The following is a 21,453-nucleotide window of genomic DNA, read 5'->3' on the forward strand; positions in this document are numbered from 1 at the left end:
TCAGTCAGAACACGCTGAGATAAAAACACTAACAACAGGACACATGCACATCTTTTAGGGCAACCTGCGATGTTCTAACAGTTTCTACGTGTACTGCTACTCAGTTCTTCGTCTTGTTTCTGAGTGTAGCTGACAGAGAATTTATATTAGTATGTGTTAGTGATAATAGTTCACTGTGAGGTAAAGTGACTCAACTAACATTCTGTGGTACTATTATTATCATCGCACATCCCATGCAAAGCGGGTATGGATACTGTAATGCTTCTCAAACAAGGTAACAACAATATGATACATTTAAGAAATACGATGAAATTAAGGACGTTTAGCTAAGGTAATCTGAGTTTCTAATTGAGCGTCGAATTGATGTACATTATTTATACTCCGCAGTGATTGTGTTTGTGTTATTAATGTCAGACATTAAAATAACGTCTAAGTAAGTATACATATGTTCTTTCTTCATATTTTATGTATTTGCTCTAAAGGTGACATGAATGTTGAATGTGAAACTGTTTACTAAATATTATATGTATAGGCCAATAATGAAGTTCTTTAAGCACTTTTTTCAGTAACTTTGTAGAAAAGAAGGGAAGGGATGAAGGAGCATTCATTGTTAAAAACTTTTATAAACTAGTGTCTAATACACCTTATCTAAAGCTTATGTGTTCCTTTTTAGAATGTGGCTAAAATACACAATCTCTTCCAAGCCTCGGTATTATAATGATATGATGAGATGTGAATTATATTACACTAATTTGTTGGCACATGGCAATAGCACAGCTGTACAATAATCAGCATCTTCTTATTGTCCATTATTAATGAAGCAATTATGGATTCTATGGAGAGGTGATAAGAGATGAATATGGAGGTGAGAGAAGCAGCCATGCAGCTGATACTCAGACTGAGATTCTGTGTCAGTCAGAGGGTTACAATAGGTAAGAGTTGGGCTGGTTAACATGTGAGGAGAATTTACTGAAATACACTTCATTTCTCTACATCTATCATTAATTAAGTAGCATTTCACCAACCAACCTAAGTCATGGCTCTGTTTTAAATACATCCATTTTAACATCTCTTTAACAGTGTCTCAAACTGTCATTCCAGTCATATATTTGCAAAAATGGCCTTTTATGAATTTGGTCCCCTGCACATTATCCAGTGATCTCATTACCTCGATTGAGTCTGCATTGTGACCTCCATATGCAAATTGGGCAGGCGGAGCTGGCAGTCTACTGAGCACATCGACAAATGCAGTGTGTCGCAGGCCAAGAGGGCGAGTCGGGAGAAATCCAGAATATTTCATAACTGCGTGGGACAATGTGTCACATTTTCTTCTAGTCACAGTCACTTGTCCTTCCACCTTACTCTCCATTTCTCAACCTCACAGAGGAATTCTTTTCCTCGTGGCGGTGGAAAGTTTATGACCATCTGCCACATGATCCCACGCCCCTCTTGTCTGGACAGATCTGCAGAAGATTTCCAGGCATGGAAAAAGATTCTTTTCCAGGTGCACAATCTATGTAATAAAGAAGTGCTGTTTTTTTTTTTTTTGTAATGGAGTTGATCCTGAGATGTTTTGGTTGCATTCGTGCTTTTTAGATGTTGAGCTGAGCTGCATGTCGGTAAAGGGAACGCTCAGAATAGTTTTGGAAAAGTAAAAATGTAAGTGTAAGTGTGACAATGAATGATGGGATAGCATGTCCTGTTTGCTGCTCCACTGTCCAGTCACCAATCAGACAGGATTCTCTGTATTTTACCTCTACACTCAGTCCATCACAACAGGGAAAACTATGTTGAGCATGTAGCCACATTACTCTGATTCTACAGAGCGTTCTACTAAAGCCTGTTCAGAACACCATTGCTGCAGTTACTAAACAAGAGAAAGTCCTAAAGCCACCCACAGCAACCACCAGAATTCCCCTGAAATGTCACTCAACTCAACAAGATGGGAGTGCACGGGAGGAATGTGGATACTCTGAATATAGCGAAGATATGATATGATATGATTAGACAAGACAAGACAAGACAAGACAAAATAAGATAAAGGGAGATATGAAAAGAGGAAAAACAAAACGAAAAGAAAAGATTAAATAAGACATGATAAAACAATATAAGAGATAAAGAAGAGAAAATAAAACAAGACAAGACAAAATAAGATAAAGCAAGATACGAAAAGTGAGAAACAAAACAAAAATAAAAAGGTAAAACAAGACAAGATAAAACAAGATAAAGCAAGATATGAAAAAAGAAAAACAAAACAAAAAGAACAGATAAACAAGACAAGAGAAGACAAAAAAGAAAAGATAAAACAAGACAAGATAAAAACAAGATAAAATAAAACAAGATAAGATAAAACAAGATAAAATAAAACAAGATAAGATAAAACAAGATAAAATAAAACAAGACAAGATAAAACAAGATAAAATAAAACAAGATAAGATAAAACAAGATAAAATAAAACAAGACAAGATAAAACAAGATAAAATAAAACAAGATAAGATAAAACAAGATAAAATAAAACAAGACAAGATAAAACAAGATAAAATAAAACAAGACAAGATAAAACAAGATAAAATAAAACAAGATAAGATAAAACAAGATAAAATAAAACAAGACAAGATAAAACAAGATAAAATAAAACAAGACAAGATAAAACAAGATAAAATAAAACAAGATAAGATAAAACAAGATAAAATAAAACAAGACAAGATAAAACAAGATAAAATAAAACAAGACAAGATAAAACAAGATAAAATAAAACAAGACAAGATAAAACAAGATAAAATAAAACAAGATAAGATAAAACAAGATAAAATAAAACAAGACAAGATAAAACAAGAGAAGATAAAACAAGACAAGATAAAACAAGATAAAATAAAACAAGATAAGATAAAACAAGATAAAATAAAACAAGACAAGATAAAACAAGATAAAATAAAACAAGACAAGATAAAACAAGATAAAATAAAACAAGACAAGATAAAACAAGATAAAATAAAACAAGACAAGATAAAACAAGATAAAATAAAACAAGACAAGATAAAACAAGATAAAATAAAACAAGACAAGATAAAACAAGATAAAATAAAACAAGACAAGATAAAACAAGATAAAATAAAACAAGATAAGATAAAACAAGATAAAATAAAACAAGATAAGATAAAACAAGATAAAATAAAACAAGATAAGATAAAACAAGATAAAATAAAACAAGATAAGATAAAACAAGATAAGATAAAAAAGAATATAAAACAAGAGAAGATAAGAAAACGACAAGATAAAACAAGACAAGATAAAACAAGAGAAGATAAAATAAGACAAGACAAAATAAAACGAGAGAAGAAAAGAAAATGTCAAGATAAAACAGGACAAAATAAAACAAGAGAAGATAAAATGTCAAGATAAAATAAGTTTAAAAAAAAAGAAGATAAAACAAGACGAGATAAAATAAGAAAAGAGAAGATAAAATAATATTTTAAAAAACAATTAAAGATTTTTTTAAATTAACGAGATAAAACAGGACAGGATCAATAAGACAAGATAAAACAAGGTCAAATAAGAAAAGAGAAGATAAAATAAGACAAGATAAACAAAAGGCAATAAGATAAGACAACAAAGGCAAGACAAGACAGCATAAAAAAAGTCATTGATTGAGATGAATTTAAAAAATAAATTATTAATGAAATTCAACAGTCAAAGCATCAGTTTACTCAACCCAAGTCCACACACATAGTCAAACTGCCTCTTTTTAGCCACATTATTATACACAAAGTAACACATGTTAACAGCATTATTTATTCTTCTCCCTAAATGACCTAAATATATAAATAAATACATAATAGCATAGTGTAAATATATGTGTTTAAATCAAGTCATTATTTCAATCATTTAAAAAGCTTTATAAAAGCCTGTCAACCAGAATTCAATAAAATGTCTTGGACCAGGGCCTGTTTGAAGGAGCATTCAGCTGCTTTGTTTTGCTTGAATGTCTGCTGTGGCTTTGGGGGGAGCTTTGTCAATTGAGGAAATAACCCTGATGATGTCATGACGGGCAGTTAACAGGCGGAGAGGGTCTAATAAAAAGATGCTGTGGTCACATTATGGGAAGTGTAATATCCAGTGTTTTTGGTATTTGACATATTAGGGATTAAAAGTCAGGATGTCTCTGCAAGTTCCAGACTTTATGGAAGTGCAATAGAAAGTTCACTTTGAATAGCCCTTTAAACTGATAACGGTGTTTACAGGAGGAGCATTTCATTTGTAATTGAGCTGTTAGTCTGATTATCATTGGAGTAAGAGTCTCCATATGGATGCAACCAGTGTGACAAAGAGAGAGGAGGAGGAATGAAACATACCTATTTGTCTCACTCTCTCGCCCCGTTTTCCTCTGTCTGGCTTGTTCTCTCTCTCAATTCGGGCCAATTACATAATTCTGCAAGAATCTGGGCTCAGCTACAGCTGGCTGTCTGCATCCAAACCCCAGCATGGTGGGGTGGGGGTGGGAGGGGAGGAAGTGTAAAAGTATGGCTCGGTTAAACACACCCAAACACGCAAATAGTGTGTGTAGGGTGTGTGTGACTTTTTGCAGGCAGACTGTCACCCGGAGCACATTCTAAAAGAATTGTGTATCTCCAGTCGCCTGTCCCTCAGCTGTGTCTGTCCTAGCCTTCACCCACAGCCCCAACACCCCCAGACAGCTTTATTTGTGTGTGTGTGTGTATGTTTGTGTGTGTGTGTGTGTGTGTGTGTGTGTGTGTGGGGGTGTGTATGTAAGGGCCCACGGCACACATATGGCAGACAGGATCCACACATGGCCAGCGTGCTATCAGCAGACAGAAGAGAGGAGGAATGGAGGAACTGATGAATGGGGGCTTTTCAGCTCTGAAACAGGAGCCCCATTCACTGGATACAGAGAGAAAGACTGACTGCCAGACTGGCCGTAATGGACACAGAGAACTAGTGGAGACGGCCTGAACCCAGAGGCCTGATTCTGTTGCGGTTCAGGCCGAGTTTATTTGTAACACAATAACAATTAACAACTGGAGGAGAAGTCATTTAAACTGTGATACAAAGAGCCTCTAGACTATTATGAATAGACAAAAAAAGGGGAAAGACAGAAACCCCACTGAGACTGTAATCTCAGATGAGCATGTCTTATTATTGATGGAGGTACTGCATAACATCAAAGCTCGATAATGTGAATAATGGTTCAAAAACAAAAATCTGTGAATCGGCAGCAAGAAATTAGACTCTAAATCAGTTTACTATCTTCTTTATAAAACGACTGGAATAGTCAGGATTGAATTATCTTGAATTGAAATAGGATTTAAAGGATAGATTCACAATTTTTCAAATGTGATATAGCATGGATGGAGGCAACAGTTGTCATGGAGAGGGTTCAGTTTTCATCACATGACCTCAGCATGAGAGAAATAACTTTGGGGCATCACAACATCCCTAAATGATACATTCACAAGTTTTCAAGTTTTAAAACAACAGTTAAAGAGGTTTTCCTTGCATTCGTCAGTTCTGACTATTAAAAGATCTCCTTCAAATGTGCTTTCAATGGAAGTGATGGAGGACAAAATCCACAGTGTGTCCACACAGTCATTTAAAAGTAGATGATCAGCTTCTATTCAGCGTCATCAGTGTGAGTTAGTCATATCAAGTGATATCTGACACATTTACAGTCTGTTTAGCATCAAATTCCCTCTTAGTGTTTCCCTGTTGAGATGTGGTGGAAGTATAGTAACAAAAAGAAGAACTTTGGCACTAAAAACACTGTAACGTTGAAACATAGAAGACTTGATTTGACTCATTTGGACGCTGAAGCTTCATATTAGCTTCAGATCAACTTTAAATACAATTTTACACAGAATGAGGACTGTGGATTTTGTCCTCCATCATTTACATTACAAATGCATTGTGAAGAGATCTTCTAATGGTCAGTATGAACAGGAGGAATGATCACATTATTATTTGGGCTCCTGACTGTTGTTTTTAAGACAGTACTTTAATGCATTCCCACAGTCGTATACATGTGTTTATTGTTGGTTTATAGTATGGAAGAGTTGCTGGCAGAGAAGCATCTCCTCATATTTATCTCACTTGGAAACCCATCTAGTGGAGGAATACACATTTTGACCTGATGACATCGCCAGATGAAAAGCAACAGGATGATCAAGGGTATTGTGATTCATCCTGTGAGGAACATGAACTTATGAACCAAATTTCACAGCAATCCATCCAATATTTTCTGAGTTTTTTTCAGTCTGTCAATATCATCTCTAAAGTCTGTTTGCTTGAGATCACATAATGTGTTAGAAACAGAGAACTGGTGATTCTACAGGTTTTGTGAGCAATGGTTTACTTTGTGGACGTAGTCTGTAGAGACTGATTTCATGTGATGTCTTTGAAATACCAATTTCCACAGATAATACTTGTGCTAAGTCAGAAACACTCTCCCGTCTGTTTTTCAATGTAACGCTGCATAAATAGTGAATTGTTCGTGCCGTCGTTTTTCGAGGACGAACACTGTAAATTCTGTTATTGGTAGATAGATCTTTGAGTCCTCCTGAACTTCCTAACCATTGCTGCAGCTGTGTTTGGCTTCTGCTCAGCACCCTTCTGATAATCTTGTGCCCTTTATCATCTTTATGAAGTCTAACAATCTGGTTTCTTACTTGGTTTAGTCAATTCCATCCCATGTGGGAGCCATGTTGCAAGAGACACAACCCAACATTTAGAAATTTGTGGTTTTCACAGGTTCTTTATAACCTTGTTCCCTCAATTAGTTTAAGTCTAGTATTGGTTTTAATTGGATGTCACAGCTGTATTCACTTTTGTTGCATTGAGGTTGTACTTTGAGACCTGTATTTTTCAATGTAGTCTATCTAACCTGTTAGTTTTTTTTTACAAATAAGACCCTACACCTTACTCTGGAAATATTACACTTACTGAAAGGTGATACCATTTTGAATCATTAAAAATGTTTGTGATATTGCTCAGTTTGGTTATTTACTGTATCTTGAAAAGCGTGCACAGACAGAAATTCTGGTCATCTGTAGTCAATTATTTAGCTTTCGTAGCTAATGATATCAGCTGATGCCATTAGCTAACTAAGGAAATTAATTGATGAAGTTATATCAGTTTCAGTCATGCCACGCTACGCCTGTTCTCCAATAGTGAAACAGGCTAAGCAGAAACAAACCAACTTTTAGAAAGTTTGACTTGGTTACAACAGATCTAATAGATCTGCCTTCCTCTGCTGTATCTGACAGCTCAGAAGAGAACAGAGAGCTGAGGCTTTATTAGCAGTAAGTAAAATGTTCTAACCTCAATGAAAACAGTTCCAATCCATATGACTGGCCACTAAAGGTTTCAGTTTAGATAAAGACTTGGACCAATCAAGAGGAAAAATCTATTCAGATAGAGAGAGAAGAGGAGGCTGCTTCTATGTAGAAACTCTACATGCTAACCTCGTCTGTTTCTTCTGGAAGGGTTTTTTTCTAAAACGTGACTGGCTGAACATGGAAGGAGCCCAGTGGACAAAGCAAGCATGAGTTGGGTTTGTGGGTAATTGCCTTGGGTGAGAACGTGTGTTTCTTTCCCTAATGTCTGTGCTTGTGCTTGTGTGTGTGTGTGTGTGCATGTGTGTGTGTGTGTGTGTGTGTGTCTGCCAATATCAGCTCTTATCACGATAAGAGAAATGAACTCCATCTGCTCTTAATGACGGAGACTGTTTATACTGAGCTTCAGTCTGGAATTCATCAAGCTGTGTGTGTGTGTGTGTGCGCTGCTGTGTGTTTAGGCGAGTTTCCATCCACTTTTCTCCTCAGATGTCTTATGATGGAACTGAAAATGTAACTAAAATGTGCACATTTAGATAGAAACATTAAGAAGGCTGGCTCCATTATAAATCCCATTCTAGTTTAAAAGACATTTGAATTTTCTGAACTCTGTGAGATAACTTATCTACAATCAAATCTTATTTCTTACGTTTATTTTTAAAAACAAATAGGAATGTACCAAAGATTCAGATAGCCAATTGAAATAACAAACAGTGGCAGCAGCAGAGTGACATTAAATCAGCTGTGGCTAATGGTCATTTTGTAAGTAGCATGGGTGAAAGTAAGCAACTTGTTTCAGCTTTAACCTATCATAGTTAGCTTGTTACTTAGTTGTTGTGACATGCACCTACAAGTGTCCAGCCCACATGGACCTACAATAAACCAAAATACACCTGCAGAGGTCATACAACTATCAAACACAGATAGAATAAACTGTCTTACATTACAAACAAAGAACTTTGTCTCTTGTACCAATATGGGGGCGTTGTAGAGCGGTTGTCCACCAATCGGAAGATCAGCGGTTCTATTCCCAGCTCCTCCAGTCCTCATGTTGATGTGTCCTTAGGCAAGATTCTTAACCCCAAATTTATCCCAATGGCTGCACTGGTGTATGAATGTGTGATGAGCAGGTTGGCACCCTGCGTGGTAGCCCCTGTCATCAATGTATGAATGTGTGTGAATGTGACTTGTAGTGTAAAAGTGCTTTGAGTGGTCAAAGGACTAGAAAAGTGCTGTAAGTACAGTCCATTTACCAAATAATTCGAGGTTAAGTATCTTGCCCAAGAGCAATTACACATGTGGACTGGAGGAGCCAATAATCGAACTGCTGATCTTCTGATTAGTGGACAACCCTACCTCTACCTCTTCAGACACAGCAGCTCAATGCGCAGTAAGTTATTATTAGCAACATTTCAGGTGTTCTCACTTTTTATTATACCGAAGATGATGTTGCCACATTCCGAGATCTCCACCATTACTTAGGTGAGCACAGTCTCATCTCCTCTAACGGAACTGATGGACAGAGCAACAATAAAACTTGAAGCCAGTGTCACTTGGACAAAGACTGTTCATTAGAGAAAGAAGCACTACTATCACTCTGTAATTGTGTTTGTTATGAACAGAGTGTGATCGCTTCATCAGAATGATCCCAATCAGTTACATTTCATGCACAGCTAAACTGATAAGTAGTACTGAGTCGCTTAATCACCAGATAATATATCAGCAACAAATTTATAATCAATTTATTGTCATTTTTCAATCAAAAATGCTCCTTAAATGTGAGCAGAAATTTGGATTAGCCAATCGGCTTGTTTGTTGAGATTTAGGAGGTCTGCTAAATTACCCATAGCGCCTTTCTTTGCGCCGATCTGCAGACATGCATAGACAGGGCTGGGTATCGTACGATAACAGTACCAATCCAAGCACCCTTAAAGTGATACTGATACCAACTGAGTATTTCATTCTATACCCATCGACCCACGACTTCACCACCACAGATGGGTTGTAGCTGCTGTAGTAGCGGGCCAATAACATGTCACATTAAATCGAAGAACGCTTGCGTTGATTGGCTGTGAGCAAGTCCATACAAATAGTCATATTTTCTAGCTCTTGGTGCAAAAAGGATCGATTGCAGGTATCGTTTGACGGGAGACATTTCCATACTTTTTGGTATCTATTTATTTCGGTCTATACCGTAAAAGGTATCGAGTACCAATACCCAGCCCTAAGCATAGATACAAAATATTGAAAATTATACCCCACTAGACTCAAGAACAGATTTTAAAAAGACTTGACTTTGACAGGCGGGTTTGAAAATTGATTGTGATTCCATGAAGTGTTTTTGAAGCTAAACTTTAGCAGGCATGGATTGTTTCAGAGTTGGTGCACAGAGCCAGCAGCCAGCTCTTCCTCTTCTCTCTCTGTCACACCCTGTCCAAGTGTCTCTGCCTGTTCTGGGACTTTTGACTGGCATGCTATGAGATGAGTAGGGAAATCAAACTCTCTTCTCCACTGGCCTGGAGACTCTGAGACCTTATTTCTGACTCCTTCACGCTTCCTGCTCTCACTTTTCTCTTCTGTCTTGTCGTCTCGCTTCCCTCGCTCCCGGCTCGCTTTTTCCTCTCACTCTCCTCACTGTCTCTGTGTCTCTCTGTACGGGGAGTCATGGGAGCGTCCTGGCAGGAGGTCTGTCCTGCTGCAAACCCCACTGCTCTTTTATTCATCTCTTCTCTCTCTCTCTGCCTGTCTCTCCATCTCCTTTCGTGGCCCTCCTCTGCCATCACATCACAAACTCCTTTTCCTCCATTCTTCCCCCACCCTCCTCCCTCTTCTGCTCATCTCCATTCCAATTTCTCTACAGCACACATGGAGCAAACATCTGAGGCTTTTATTGTCATCCGCTGTAGGAGCGGGGTGAGGAATAATTATCTGCTTCTTCTTTTTTTTTTGCATAGATTTCACAACTTGTGCAACTTGACTCACCACTTTTTGGCAGTCAGATAAGGGGGAATGTTATCCTTTGGAGCAAAGATTCAAAATGCTAATAGGTGTGACAGCCGAATTAGGTTGACATCCAGAGACACAAAGGAGTCATAGGACTGAGAGCACGAGAGAAGGAAGTAATAATGTGATACTGTGCTGATCACAAAGGAGCAGAGGACTCATTTATAAAACTGTGTGTCGGCTCCAAAAGTTTATGTGCATACAAAGACTGAAATGGTGTGAAAGATTGTCAGATCTATAAATCATCAATTAATGTTATGCAAAAGTAAAACTCATATCTTCTTACTGTTGAACGATTTTTTGGGGGGAGATTTCCCTTATTTTAATAAGAATAGAGGATGATGTATTGCTGTGTAGATTGCAACATCCCCTGAGGCACAGTAGTGATTTGTGATATTAGGCTATACAAATACAAATGAACTTGACTTGAATCAACTTGAAAATATTGGCCTAGGTTGAACCTCATATCCCACCCCTCATCTACACTCCCACAATTAACCACGAATGGTAAATGTTAAAGCCCTTTAAGGCCTTTTCCACATACATGCGCTGGCTTGGCTTGACTCAGTTTGACTCAGCATGTCAGCCCATCGCAGCAGAGATTTGCAATCTTCCTTACAACAGGGCTACCTGCTGGAAGGTGTGTCTTTAACTGATGATGTGTTTGTCTTCAGTAGAAAGGAGAGGGTTGTATCGGCATGGCTGTGATTAGTGGTCGAAGTTGTTTCAAACCACAGATATTCAGCTAGAGGATAGTGCTTTAAAACATCCTTGTCTCTGGTCTCCAGCTCAGACATGGCAGCTTGTTTGAAGGGGAGTAGAAGAGAGAAGAGGGGTCGTCACGTGTTGACCATGGTCGGCAAGACGTCACCACAGCCAGCTTGGAGGTGGGTCAGGTGCGACTACAGAGATGGTCCATCTCGGTTGCAACTCGGTGCATTTAAACTGGTGATGGAAATGCAAATCAACGCGGCATGGCTTAACTCGGCATGCCCAAAAGTGCAGAGGGAAAAACCTCACTCATGAATATTGGTGTAGATAGTTCCTGTTCCTTAGTTCCTACTTGCGATTTTTTTTTTGACTGATGGCCGGGGTCCAATCTGGCCCACTGGATATATTTGCAAAGTATGAAAATTGCAGAAAATTAATTCCAGTTTTACAAAAGAATTCCCTGCTTTTTTCACTTATTTTCACTCGCCATTCACAGTCAAGGCCTCTGATCTTCCCGTATTAGTCCAACTTAAGATAATTGACTTGCAATGTGATTCCGATTTGAAGGACAAATCTGCCTCAGTTGGGCAATTGGGTAACCGTAGATAGTTTATAACACTAAAGTTATAATATGTATTATATATAATATATGTATCATTAATAGGTTATTATGCAATGGTTTCACTGGTCCAGCGTATTTGAAATCAAATTGGGCTGTATGTGGCCCTTGAACTAAAATGAGTTTGACACCCTTTATTTAAGATATTCAAGTGAATGATAATGTTTCTCTTTGAAAATCATATTAAAATGATTATGGTATTATTCTTGTGGGGATCTGTATCAAACAAAGATGTTGTCTTAAGTCTGTAGAATATGTTATACAAGCTAGGATGTCTCTGCAGCAACACAAAAAAATTTATTTTGATTATTTAATCTTTAACAAATATTGAGCTTCCTTTGATTTGAACACTGCAGTCAGCCATGTTGTGATTTTGATACAATTTGGATGAATTGTTCAGCTCTAGTATTAAAAACAGAAAGAAGAGTTTGAGAGGCTGACAGCTGCAGCAGCTGTTAATGCACACAGTTCAACAAATGAAATGATTCCAAAATCAAACAAAGTGATCAGACATGGAGGTGGATGCCAAGAAGTGCATTAGTGCACATGGTCAGAGAATGGACTGATGGAGGCACGGCGCTTGTACATGACTAATGAGACTACACTCTATATTAGTTAACTCCTAAATGCAGCATACAGTGTTTCATCAGTGTTTCTCTGATGAGGTGATGGAGGAGGCAGTGTGTGTAACAGCTGCAGCAGCCTCTCCACTGCACTCTGTGTGCTTGGTGCCCCTGCAGTAGTCACATGATGAAACACATAAAGATCAATTCACTGAAGCTATTCTGCACAGACACTAAAATCGTAATTGTAGTATTTGAAGGTTTTATTAAAAATCTACCAGCGCTCTGTTCTCCGACTCTATGAAGATTTAATGCAATCTCAATGATAACTGAGGATTGATTATTTCATCAGTTGGTTAATGTGGTTGACATATAAAAGAATCAGCATATTCCTGATTCCTGAAGGTTAATATGAAGTTCAGTGGTTACAAATGAAGCCTCTGCTCTCTTGCTCGTTGGCTTTCTGCAGAGTTGGGTCAGAGTATCTGTACAAGTGTGCACATTCTACCATCAAGTCTGCTTTTATAAATCACACATTTTTTGTTTTTTTCTTTTAAGCCTCTGTTATGTGTGTACCTTACAGTTATAAATGAAGCCTCTGCTATCTTGCTTAAAAGCCCTTCTGCAGAGTGAACAGCTGCTACTGTAAAGGGCAGAGGACAGGCAGACACCAACTTTCATCACTCTTTCATTCCCATGGGGAGCAATAGGGAGTCTGTATTTTTTTTTTTACAACATGCACAAAAGGTTATTTTTGGGTCAAAAGTCATGTAAATGATAGCTGCTACATTAGCTGTGTAGAGTATATGAGTAGTTATACTATATTATAGAAGAAGAAGAAGAAGAAGAAGAAGAAGAAACTGATCTGCAGTCTCCTCCTGTGTGTCATTAGGAAGTGAGATGTTATCTCTGATTTAAAGAGATGACACCAATAGAACAGTGTGCTCCTGCCTGCTGTGCAGCCAACGCTCACTGTCTGCACATTTCACATATCTAGATAAGCAGGAGCACGCTGTATCTGCTGACACTGATTAATAAACTGGATGTAGGGTTCTAATTATTTAAAGCATCTGATACTGATAGTTGTTAGTTGAATAACTTGTAATCCTGGGGTTTTTTTCACTTTGCAGGAAAAAAAAGATTTCAAATCGTGAATTATCCTCATACCTTAAAAAATAATTATTTAGTTGGCCATGTCTCCCAGGCCTTGACTTGAACTCAATAAATATTTTCTCACATGAGAATAAAATGAAATATTACTAGACTATAACTCGAGGTCACAGAAGAGGAGCTGTTGAATAGGTATGAGGTGGCTCCCAGTAGGAGGCAGCAGCACAAAATACTCAACTGGGACAAAGGTAGCACCCTCGAGGGAGATGTCGCCTGTGTTTAGGCTCTGAATAAATTCTGTATCAACTTGAGCATAAACTCTGCCCCTGACTCTGCTTCCCCAGCTGCACCACACTGCATTTTAAATAGAACATTTTTTTTTTTAAAGAGGCTATTTAATTCAGAAAAAAAGGAGCGAGAGAATATCCACAGGCGATCAATTTACTCCATCGACATTCCACCATGCTTTCAACCAATTAGCCAACCGTGGCAGGCTGTGGGATAAAGACTGAAGATAATTATGTTGCAGTGAAGTACAAAGTTTTTGCCACTGACTCCAGCTCAACTCAAGTCAGGAGACCTGGGCAGATGTTCCACTTCACTGCACTTCCTGCCTTTCTGTTCAGCGAGTGTAAAAGCGTACGTTAGCAGTAGCAGGCAGAAGGTGTCATACATGTGAATGTGAGGTGTGATATCAAGTGTTATTGTGTGACATCCCTGCTACTGGTTCTACTGGGCTGTACTGGTACTTGAATAATTGTCAAGAAGTGTTGACTATTGACTGACTATAACCTATCATTTATTTTTTCATTTTATTCCTGCAAAAACATCAATACTGTTTTGAAGTGAGTACTGTATCATGTTCAACATTCATCATCTCAAAGGTGTAGAAAATGTTGATTTTGATTGCTTACTAGCCAGAAACAAACAATAATTCTGATTAGTTACCAAGTTGTCCACCATTGCAGTGACTGTAGACACTAGGCAGCAGCTCCACGCGCCTTTTAACAATTATTCCTAATGATGTGATTCATTAAATCAATGAAACCTGGACCTGTATAAGACAATTGGTTGATGGATTAACCAATTAAAAACATAGTGATACAGTCATTATAACTAACAATCTAAAATTCCCTGTTTTGAGGAAACTGAATTCAGTGCTTTTTAAAAACCTGCACATACTCTGAACACATAACTCTCTCTAAAAAGGTGCATTTTTACACTTGGATGTTTGAACAGATTAAACTAATGGAATTGTTACAGAACCAGGAAAGCTGCTTCCCACTGATCCCAGCCTTCATACAAAGCTACATCAACTGGCTGCTGACTGTAGCTTTATATCTACCAGACAGATAGGAGGGTGGTATCAATCTCCCCCATCTAACTCTGCCAGAAACTAAATAAAATGTTGGAGTACTCCTTTAAAGTGCTCCTCTGGAGCCAGGGTTGCTGGGCGAGGGATTAGAGCTGGAAGATGCTGTAGGTGGTGGAGGCAAGGAGGTAAAGGTCATTGTTCGTACAGGAGCTTTTTCAGTGTAATGGAACATTTATGAAAGGTCAAAGTTTCACATTAGACTGAGAGAAAAGTATTTCTCATTTTTATACTTGTTTCTGTACTGTGTTCCAGGTGGAACCTTGATCTGAACGGTTCGTTTCTTGCGTGGACTCCTGCGCAAGAGTCTCATTGCCCCTGTGATTGTTTGTGTGTGTGTTTGTGTGTGTGTGTGTGTGTCATGTACTCACGGCTTCGGTGTGGACGGGGTGCACAGCGAAGAGGATTGCCGTGACGAAGGCCAGACGCGGTTCCTCAAACACGCAGCGCTCACACGTGTGCATGAGCAGGCAGGTGACGGCGCAGTGCAGACACACGTTGACGATGTGGAAGTACAGAGGCATCATGCCGCCCAGCAGGATGTTCAACCTGGAAGAAAGACACAAAGAGAGACATTCAGCACGCTGTGATGAAAGTGGAGCTGCGATTTTGTTCATGTGTGAAAGATAATAGATTAAAAAAAAGACTAGGATACAAACTGCTGGATCAATAATACAGTCAGTACAGCTTCACCACATGGACACAAAAGGGTCAACTTTATCTAAAACAATCACTAAGCCAATACACCGCTGTGTGGGAATCTCCAGAGTAAATTACCTTTTACATTTCCAGGATAAAGCGATTGTCTTATAATCCTGAACGGAATCTCAATCCATTTTCTGCAACGCCATGAATTTCAAATGAAAACCAGTGTGATTGCTTTGAGAGAGAGAGAGAGAGAGAGAGAGAGAGAGAGAGAAAGAGAGAGATAGAGAGAAAGAATGTCGAATTCCCGAAATCAAATCACACCCTGCTTAAGATCTTGTAGCAGCTAATCCCACAGTGAGGAAAAACAGTCCGATACGCAATTTTCACCTATTTTATCATAATTGGTATAACGCTGTGGCAATTCCCACTCCGCCTAACAGAACATCTACAACTTGAGAATAGTAAAACCAGGAAGAGTGAAGTATTACTATGGTGTAGGTTCCTGAAGTACTCTCACCACCTGGGGGTCTTGTCCTGACAGGAAGTCAAGTCAATCCACGTGCACAGTGAGGTGTTTCATCTCTCCTAGAGCTTTGTGACAAGCTATCAGGGAACTATGGTATGAAATGTCGAACTGCAGTCGATGAACAGTAATCTAACATAGTTTGATAGCTTGAGCGTTGACTGATACCATCTGCTGCTTTCTTGGTGTTCACACTCTTGAAACCCCTCCTGACATCATGCTCAGAGAGGGTGATAGGTGTGAGAGGTGCACCCACCCATCCATTAACTCTATCTTGTAGACTTCTGCTTTATAACCGTCCATGTTTCCAGATCACAGCCCTACATTGCGAGCTACACTGTGTGTTTATGGCATCTTGGTTGCTTCTGGTAGTCCACGGTCCATCAGTGATGTCATTGGTGGTGTCCTGAAACATCCACCCAACTGTGTCATGTAGTGGAGTGTAGGGCGGCCTCTAATTGGCCAGACCGTTTCCTGACATCTCACATCACTGGGCGCATACGCGTCACTCCTCCTGAACAAGGGTAGCAACACTCGATGGCCTTCCAGTTGCACCCCACTTCCATCAACACGTTGACTGCATTTCTGGTCCATAAAATGTCAGAAAACAGCGAAAAATGTTTGATTGCTGTTTCTCCAAGGCCAAGAATCATCTTCAAATGTCTTGTTTTGTCAATAACCCGACAACAGAAGACTAAAGAAAATTATTCAGATAAGGTTGAGCTCTTGATCTTGGTCGAGATGGAACAAAATGATAAAGAACATATATATGGTAGTGTCAGACTAAGTGGAATCCTTAAAGTAGCTTAAGGAAAAACGGGGAACTGTATGCTAAAGGGATAACGTTGCTTTACATGTGAGGTCCACATCTAGGGTAAAGCTTTGCCAAGCAGAATAAAACAGAAGGAGCTGAACAAAACACAGCTTCAGATCTGAACTTCTTATCTGTGATTGTAATTAGTTTAATGGGTTCATGTGCGCGCCTGGTCCAGTCCATTATGTGATGACGGAGACTGTGGCCTCCACTGCTGCTCTGTTATTCACTATTCAATGAGGAGAGCTGATAAAACCTGCTTATGCTTGCAGAGAGGCATTAACCCCTCACCATTATCTCTGCCTGACCTTAGCTGATGCTGATCTGCCCTCGGAGCTGATGCTGAGATGAGCATGGAACAAGAGAAGGGCCATTAGATGGATTTCCCCCGAGGAGGCGGTCCAGGGTCTCAACCCATCCAATCGCATGAGGACTTCAGAGGAATTTGAATTTCTCATTTGAGGCATTTAGCTGACGTGCTTATCCAGAGAGACTTACAATGAGGAAGCAGGTCCGGGTTCAACGCCCTGCTCAAGGACATTTTGACAGGAAGCATCACACACACTGGCTGCTGGAGGAATCTAATCTGTGACCTTTATATGATGGGCCTGTGTAACCACCACTTTCACAGATGAATGAGAATGAGCCTGGGCCTGAATGATGGAGTTATATATAATATATCTTATCATGGATATCACTCTGGATGATGTGTGAGATTGTGTATTTTACTAGAAGTATTTTTTACAAGCTGGAATCAGAGAATTTGGACATTATATTCTTAAAAAAGAAAAGACGATTCATTGTTGGCAACTAATCGATTAATCAACTAATCTCTAAAATGAATGCAATAAAAGAATACGTTAAAAAAAAGATATTTATTTTACATTATAGTAAAGATACAAAAATTCCCAAAGGTACCAAACATGTTGCACAGGACATTTGGAATATTGAGGAACTTTTTTTTTAATTATTCAAAAAAAATTATTGGATTATCAAAAGAGTTTTATAACATTTTTAGAAATGAATTTAATAGTTTAAATTTAACTTAAGTGATTAATTTAATCCTCATTTTAGTTCAGGGGCCACATACAGTCCAATTTGATCTTAAGTGGGCCAGACCAGTAAAACCATTGCATAATGACCTATAAGTAATATATAATATATATGTAATATATTACAACTAAACTAAACCATCTATTTACAAAACAGCCTGAGATGTCTGAAGTTTGTCAATTCGGGGTTACTCTGGTAAGAGATACTGATAAAATGTGTCCTTCAAATCTGAATCACATCGAAAATCAATTGTGTCAAGTTGAATGTCCACAGGAAGATCTGAGGCCTTGACTGTGAATGGCGAGTGAGAATAAGTGAGAATAGCAGTGAATTTTATTGAAAAAACTGAATTACTTTTCTACAAATGTCATACTTCGTTATCCAGTGGGCCGGATTGGACCCCTTGGCGGGCCGGTTATGGCCTGTGGGCCATATGTTTGACACTCCTGATCTAATCTAATTTTACACAAAATAAATGTCTGATTTCAGATGCTGAACTGTTACTTTCTTCTTCATGAGTTGCAAACTGATTCCAATCTGTAGGCTCATAAATCTTTTTCGACAAATCATAAAATGTCACAATATGTATCAAACTTTGCTGACTTACTATTAATGTTAGAAAACAGTCAAATTAATGTTTGGATTTGATCAAACATACAAACAGAAAAGTATATTGCAGTCTGAATGCGATCAGGAAGGTTGATAAAAACTAAATTCAGTTGGATTTATTTTCAATGCAACATCGTGTCTCTTAGATTTTTACACATTCATTCATGCTTCCACACATTTCCTGATTTCTGTTTCAGAATGATAAACACACACACCTTTAATAGTGATGGACTTTAGTGCAGTTGCATCATGCTCCTACAAGCCACAAACACTACACACATCTGCACACTACATCAACAATACTAACTAACTAATGCAACAACTCAGTCTCAGTCTCTTTGATTGCTTGGTGATGCAAATAGTGTGCAACCCAAAAAAAACTCCACTGCTCACAGGAAGAACTAAACCTGGCCAGTGTGGAAGAACATGATGTGTATGATGATGATGATAATTTAAGTTCATATGTAAAACAGCAGATTTAAAAGAAATGGAAAGGAATATTTACAAGTTGATGTATTTGTAGTTCATATTTGCATAAATGTAAAAGTTAATTGATTCTTTGGAGGGGTGGGATTGTTAAGTGGAGAGCAGAGCCACAGTTTTTTGACCTCTCTTCTTTTAAATAATGATTCTTACACTTTGTGTCTCAAACTTTGGAAGAGGATAATTGCTCTCTATCATTTATTATTCCACAGTTAAACGTTAACATTTATCAAGTGGGCCTGTGGATTAGTTTTTAATGTAGATTCAGAATGGTAATCTGTCTGTGTTTGTGCTGCTGAATGTCCCTGTTGTGTTGCTGTTGTCCTGCTGCTCATACTGGTTCTCACATCTGTCATTGCTTGTGTCTGCTCTGGTGAAACTGCTTTGTAGCCGTTTGTTGCTTTGTTTAACCGTAGTTTGCTCTTCTTATGTCGATCTGTGTTTTTTATTTATTGTAACTGACATGTCTTACAAACAGTGTTTTAAATGGGTTTTCTTGATTTTTAGGCTGTCAGCTGACACCTGGCTAGGGACAGTGTATGAAAACTAGGCTTTTGGGTACATTCTGGCATATTTACAGTCATGTTTATTAATATGCACTGTCCCTGACAATTAAACTAACTGACTGATGTTGAGGCTTCCAGTGTTCATGTAAAACATTTGGTCTGCCTCTGTTTAACCAGATGACGTGTGCTTCCTTGTAGCTAAGCAAACAACAACAGTGTTCACAGTGCCCTGTGTAAGTTACACCAAGGACACTTATGCTTCACATTTTTGGTGACCCCTTCACTCAATAGTGCTGCTGTCAAGACAATGTTTGCCAAGCCAAGATAGAAAAAGATTCTCCTGCATTAAAGCTCTAGGAGGAATTTTTTCAATGCTTGAGGAACAAAAATAATTTGTTTTTAAAATGTATTGCACATACAAGAATAAAAAAAAAATACTTAATACAAGAAAAAAAAAATACATGCAGAATTTTTTGAGATTAGAAACAGAAAACAATAACTAACAAAAGAGAAATGTGCAGGAGGAGCCAACAAAATCCAATAAAAGGGTTTGTGTGTATTTGTCTGTAAAAAAATTCAGACAAATATATACAAAAACTAAACAAAAACTAAGGTGTTACTAGTGTATCAAGGAAGGTGACGATTTACTGATGAATGGAATATGATAGTGAGAGTGGTTATGATGTTACATTACTTAATGGTGACACTTTGGGGAAAAAGGTTAGAGAGGTCACCAACAACATGACATTTAAAGCTCTGGTGAACATGAATATCCATAGCAGATTACACTGAAGGATATCTTATCATGGATCAATGACAGAGTATTCGTGAAGTGGAAATTATGACCTGACAAAAGCTAAAAAAAAAAAAAAAGAAAAGCTCAGGGTGAAACTGTCAGAGATTTCCAGAGAGACCATCTCAATTACAGCATCGCCACATGTGCTCGTATTATTTAATGACAGAATGTAATGTGCTATTGTATGGATTATGTAGAAAAATAAGCTCTCACGTGTTGTACCAAATAAAGCATTTAGATTTGACACACTTGACAGACTTCAAGCTTCATGTTGTCAACCACGTCATCAGGCTGATGCCTCTAACATGACACAGAGGCTGACAGCAAGTTAACAGATCTGAATGCTTGTCAACACTCCCACACACATTCAGAGATCCATGTTCTACAAGCACGATCACTGATGTGCTGTTGTGTTCACCTGTGTTGAAGAACATACAGTTTGCCGTCACTTCTATTTTGTTACGTTTAGCCGGTTATATATATATTTTTAACATGTTTGAAATAAATACATCTTTTTAAAAAAGTACGTAATACTTGTTGTTGTTGTTCTTACAAGCGTGTGAATTTTTTTAAACTAAGGGATCCGTATCAAGACTATTTGTCCCTTCATCACAAAAACAGGGTTTCCCTTCATTAACTTAATTGACGAATGGAAACCAGGTTTTTATTATGCTGTTTCTATTGCTTATTCATTAGGGCTCGAGTACCAAGTGATGCGAAGGCTCTATAACATCTGAAGGAATTATTCTTTTTCTCGTTCTCGTTCCAAAACAAATACAATTTTGGGGGGCAAAAATGTGCACGAAATTTGCAAACGCACCCGACCTGGTGAAAATCTATGGCGTGGCAAAATGGCTCTACGGCTCCCCCTAGAAAATTAAGAAAATTGAACATTGACATGAACTACAGTGCCCAAGGGCCCCTGGGGGTACTAATGCAGCCTTGTGTATAATTATGATTAATTATACAGTTTTAGTTCACCTGGAATTTATTGTTCAATGGATATTAAATAATTTATCTATATCTTTATTCTTGGGTGTTTATTGTGGTATGGGAATTTATATGATGCTATTATGTGTGTTATAATTGCTCTCATATGCTGATACAATCATCCTTGCACATCAGGACAGATGTAGCACTTTACTTCTAGTGTTTCAATCAATACTGTGAATCTGACAGTGCTTGTAAAAACATTTGATGACTGTTAACAAGTAGAACACAGATGGGAGTTACCTTCATAAAATATTCATTCAGGTTTTTGAGTAATGACATCAAAACCAAAAGTTGTTCAAATTGC

The 21,453-nt window shown here is 38.1% G+C and overlaps 1 protein-coding gene across 1 annotated transcript in view; it reads right to left on the reverse strand.

Moving 5' to 3' along the window:
• The window catches only part of tmtc1 (transmembrane O-mannosyltransferase targeting cadherins 1), a 157,493-nt gene that overhangs the window by 124,634 nt on the left and 11,406 nt on the right, over positions 1–21,453 (reverse strand). The window contains exon 2 of the mRNA XM_062443654.1: positions 15,096–15,273. Within this exon, the coding sequence (XP_062299638.1) occupies positions 15,096–15,273 (178 nt within the window). The remainder of the gene's footprint in view (positions 1–15,095; positions 15,274–21,453) is intronic.

This window comes from Scomber scombrus, chromosome 22 (genome assembly GCF_963691925.1).
Source record: "Scomber scombrus chromosome 22, fScoSco1.1, whole genome shotgun sequence".
NCBI lineage: Eukaryota > Metazoa > Chordata > Actinopteri > Scombriformes > Scombridae > Scomber > Scomber scombrus.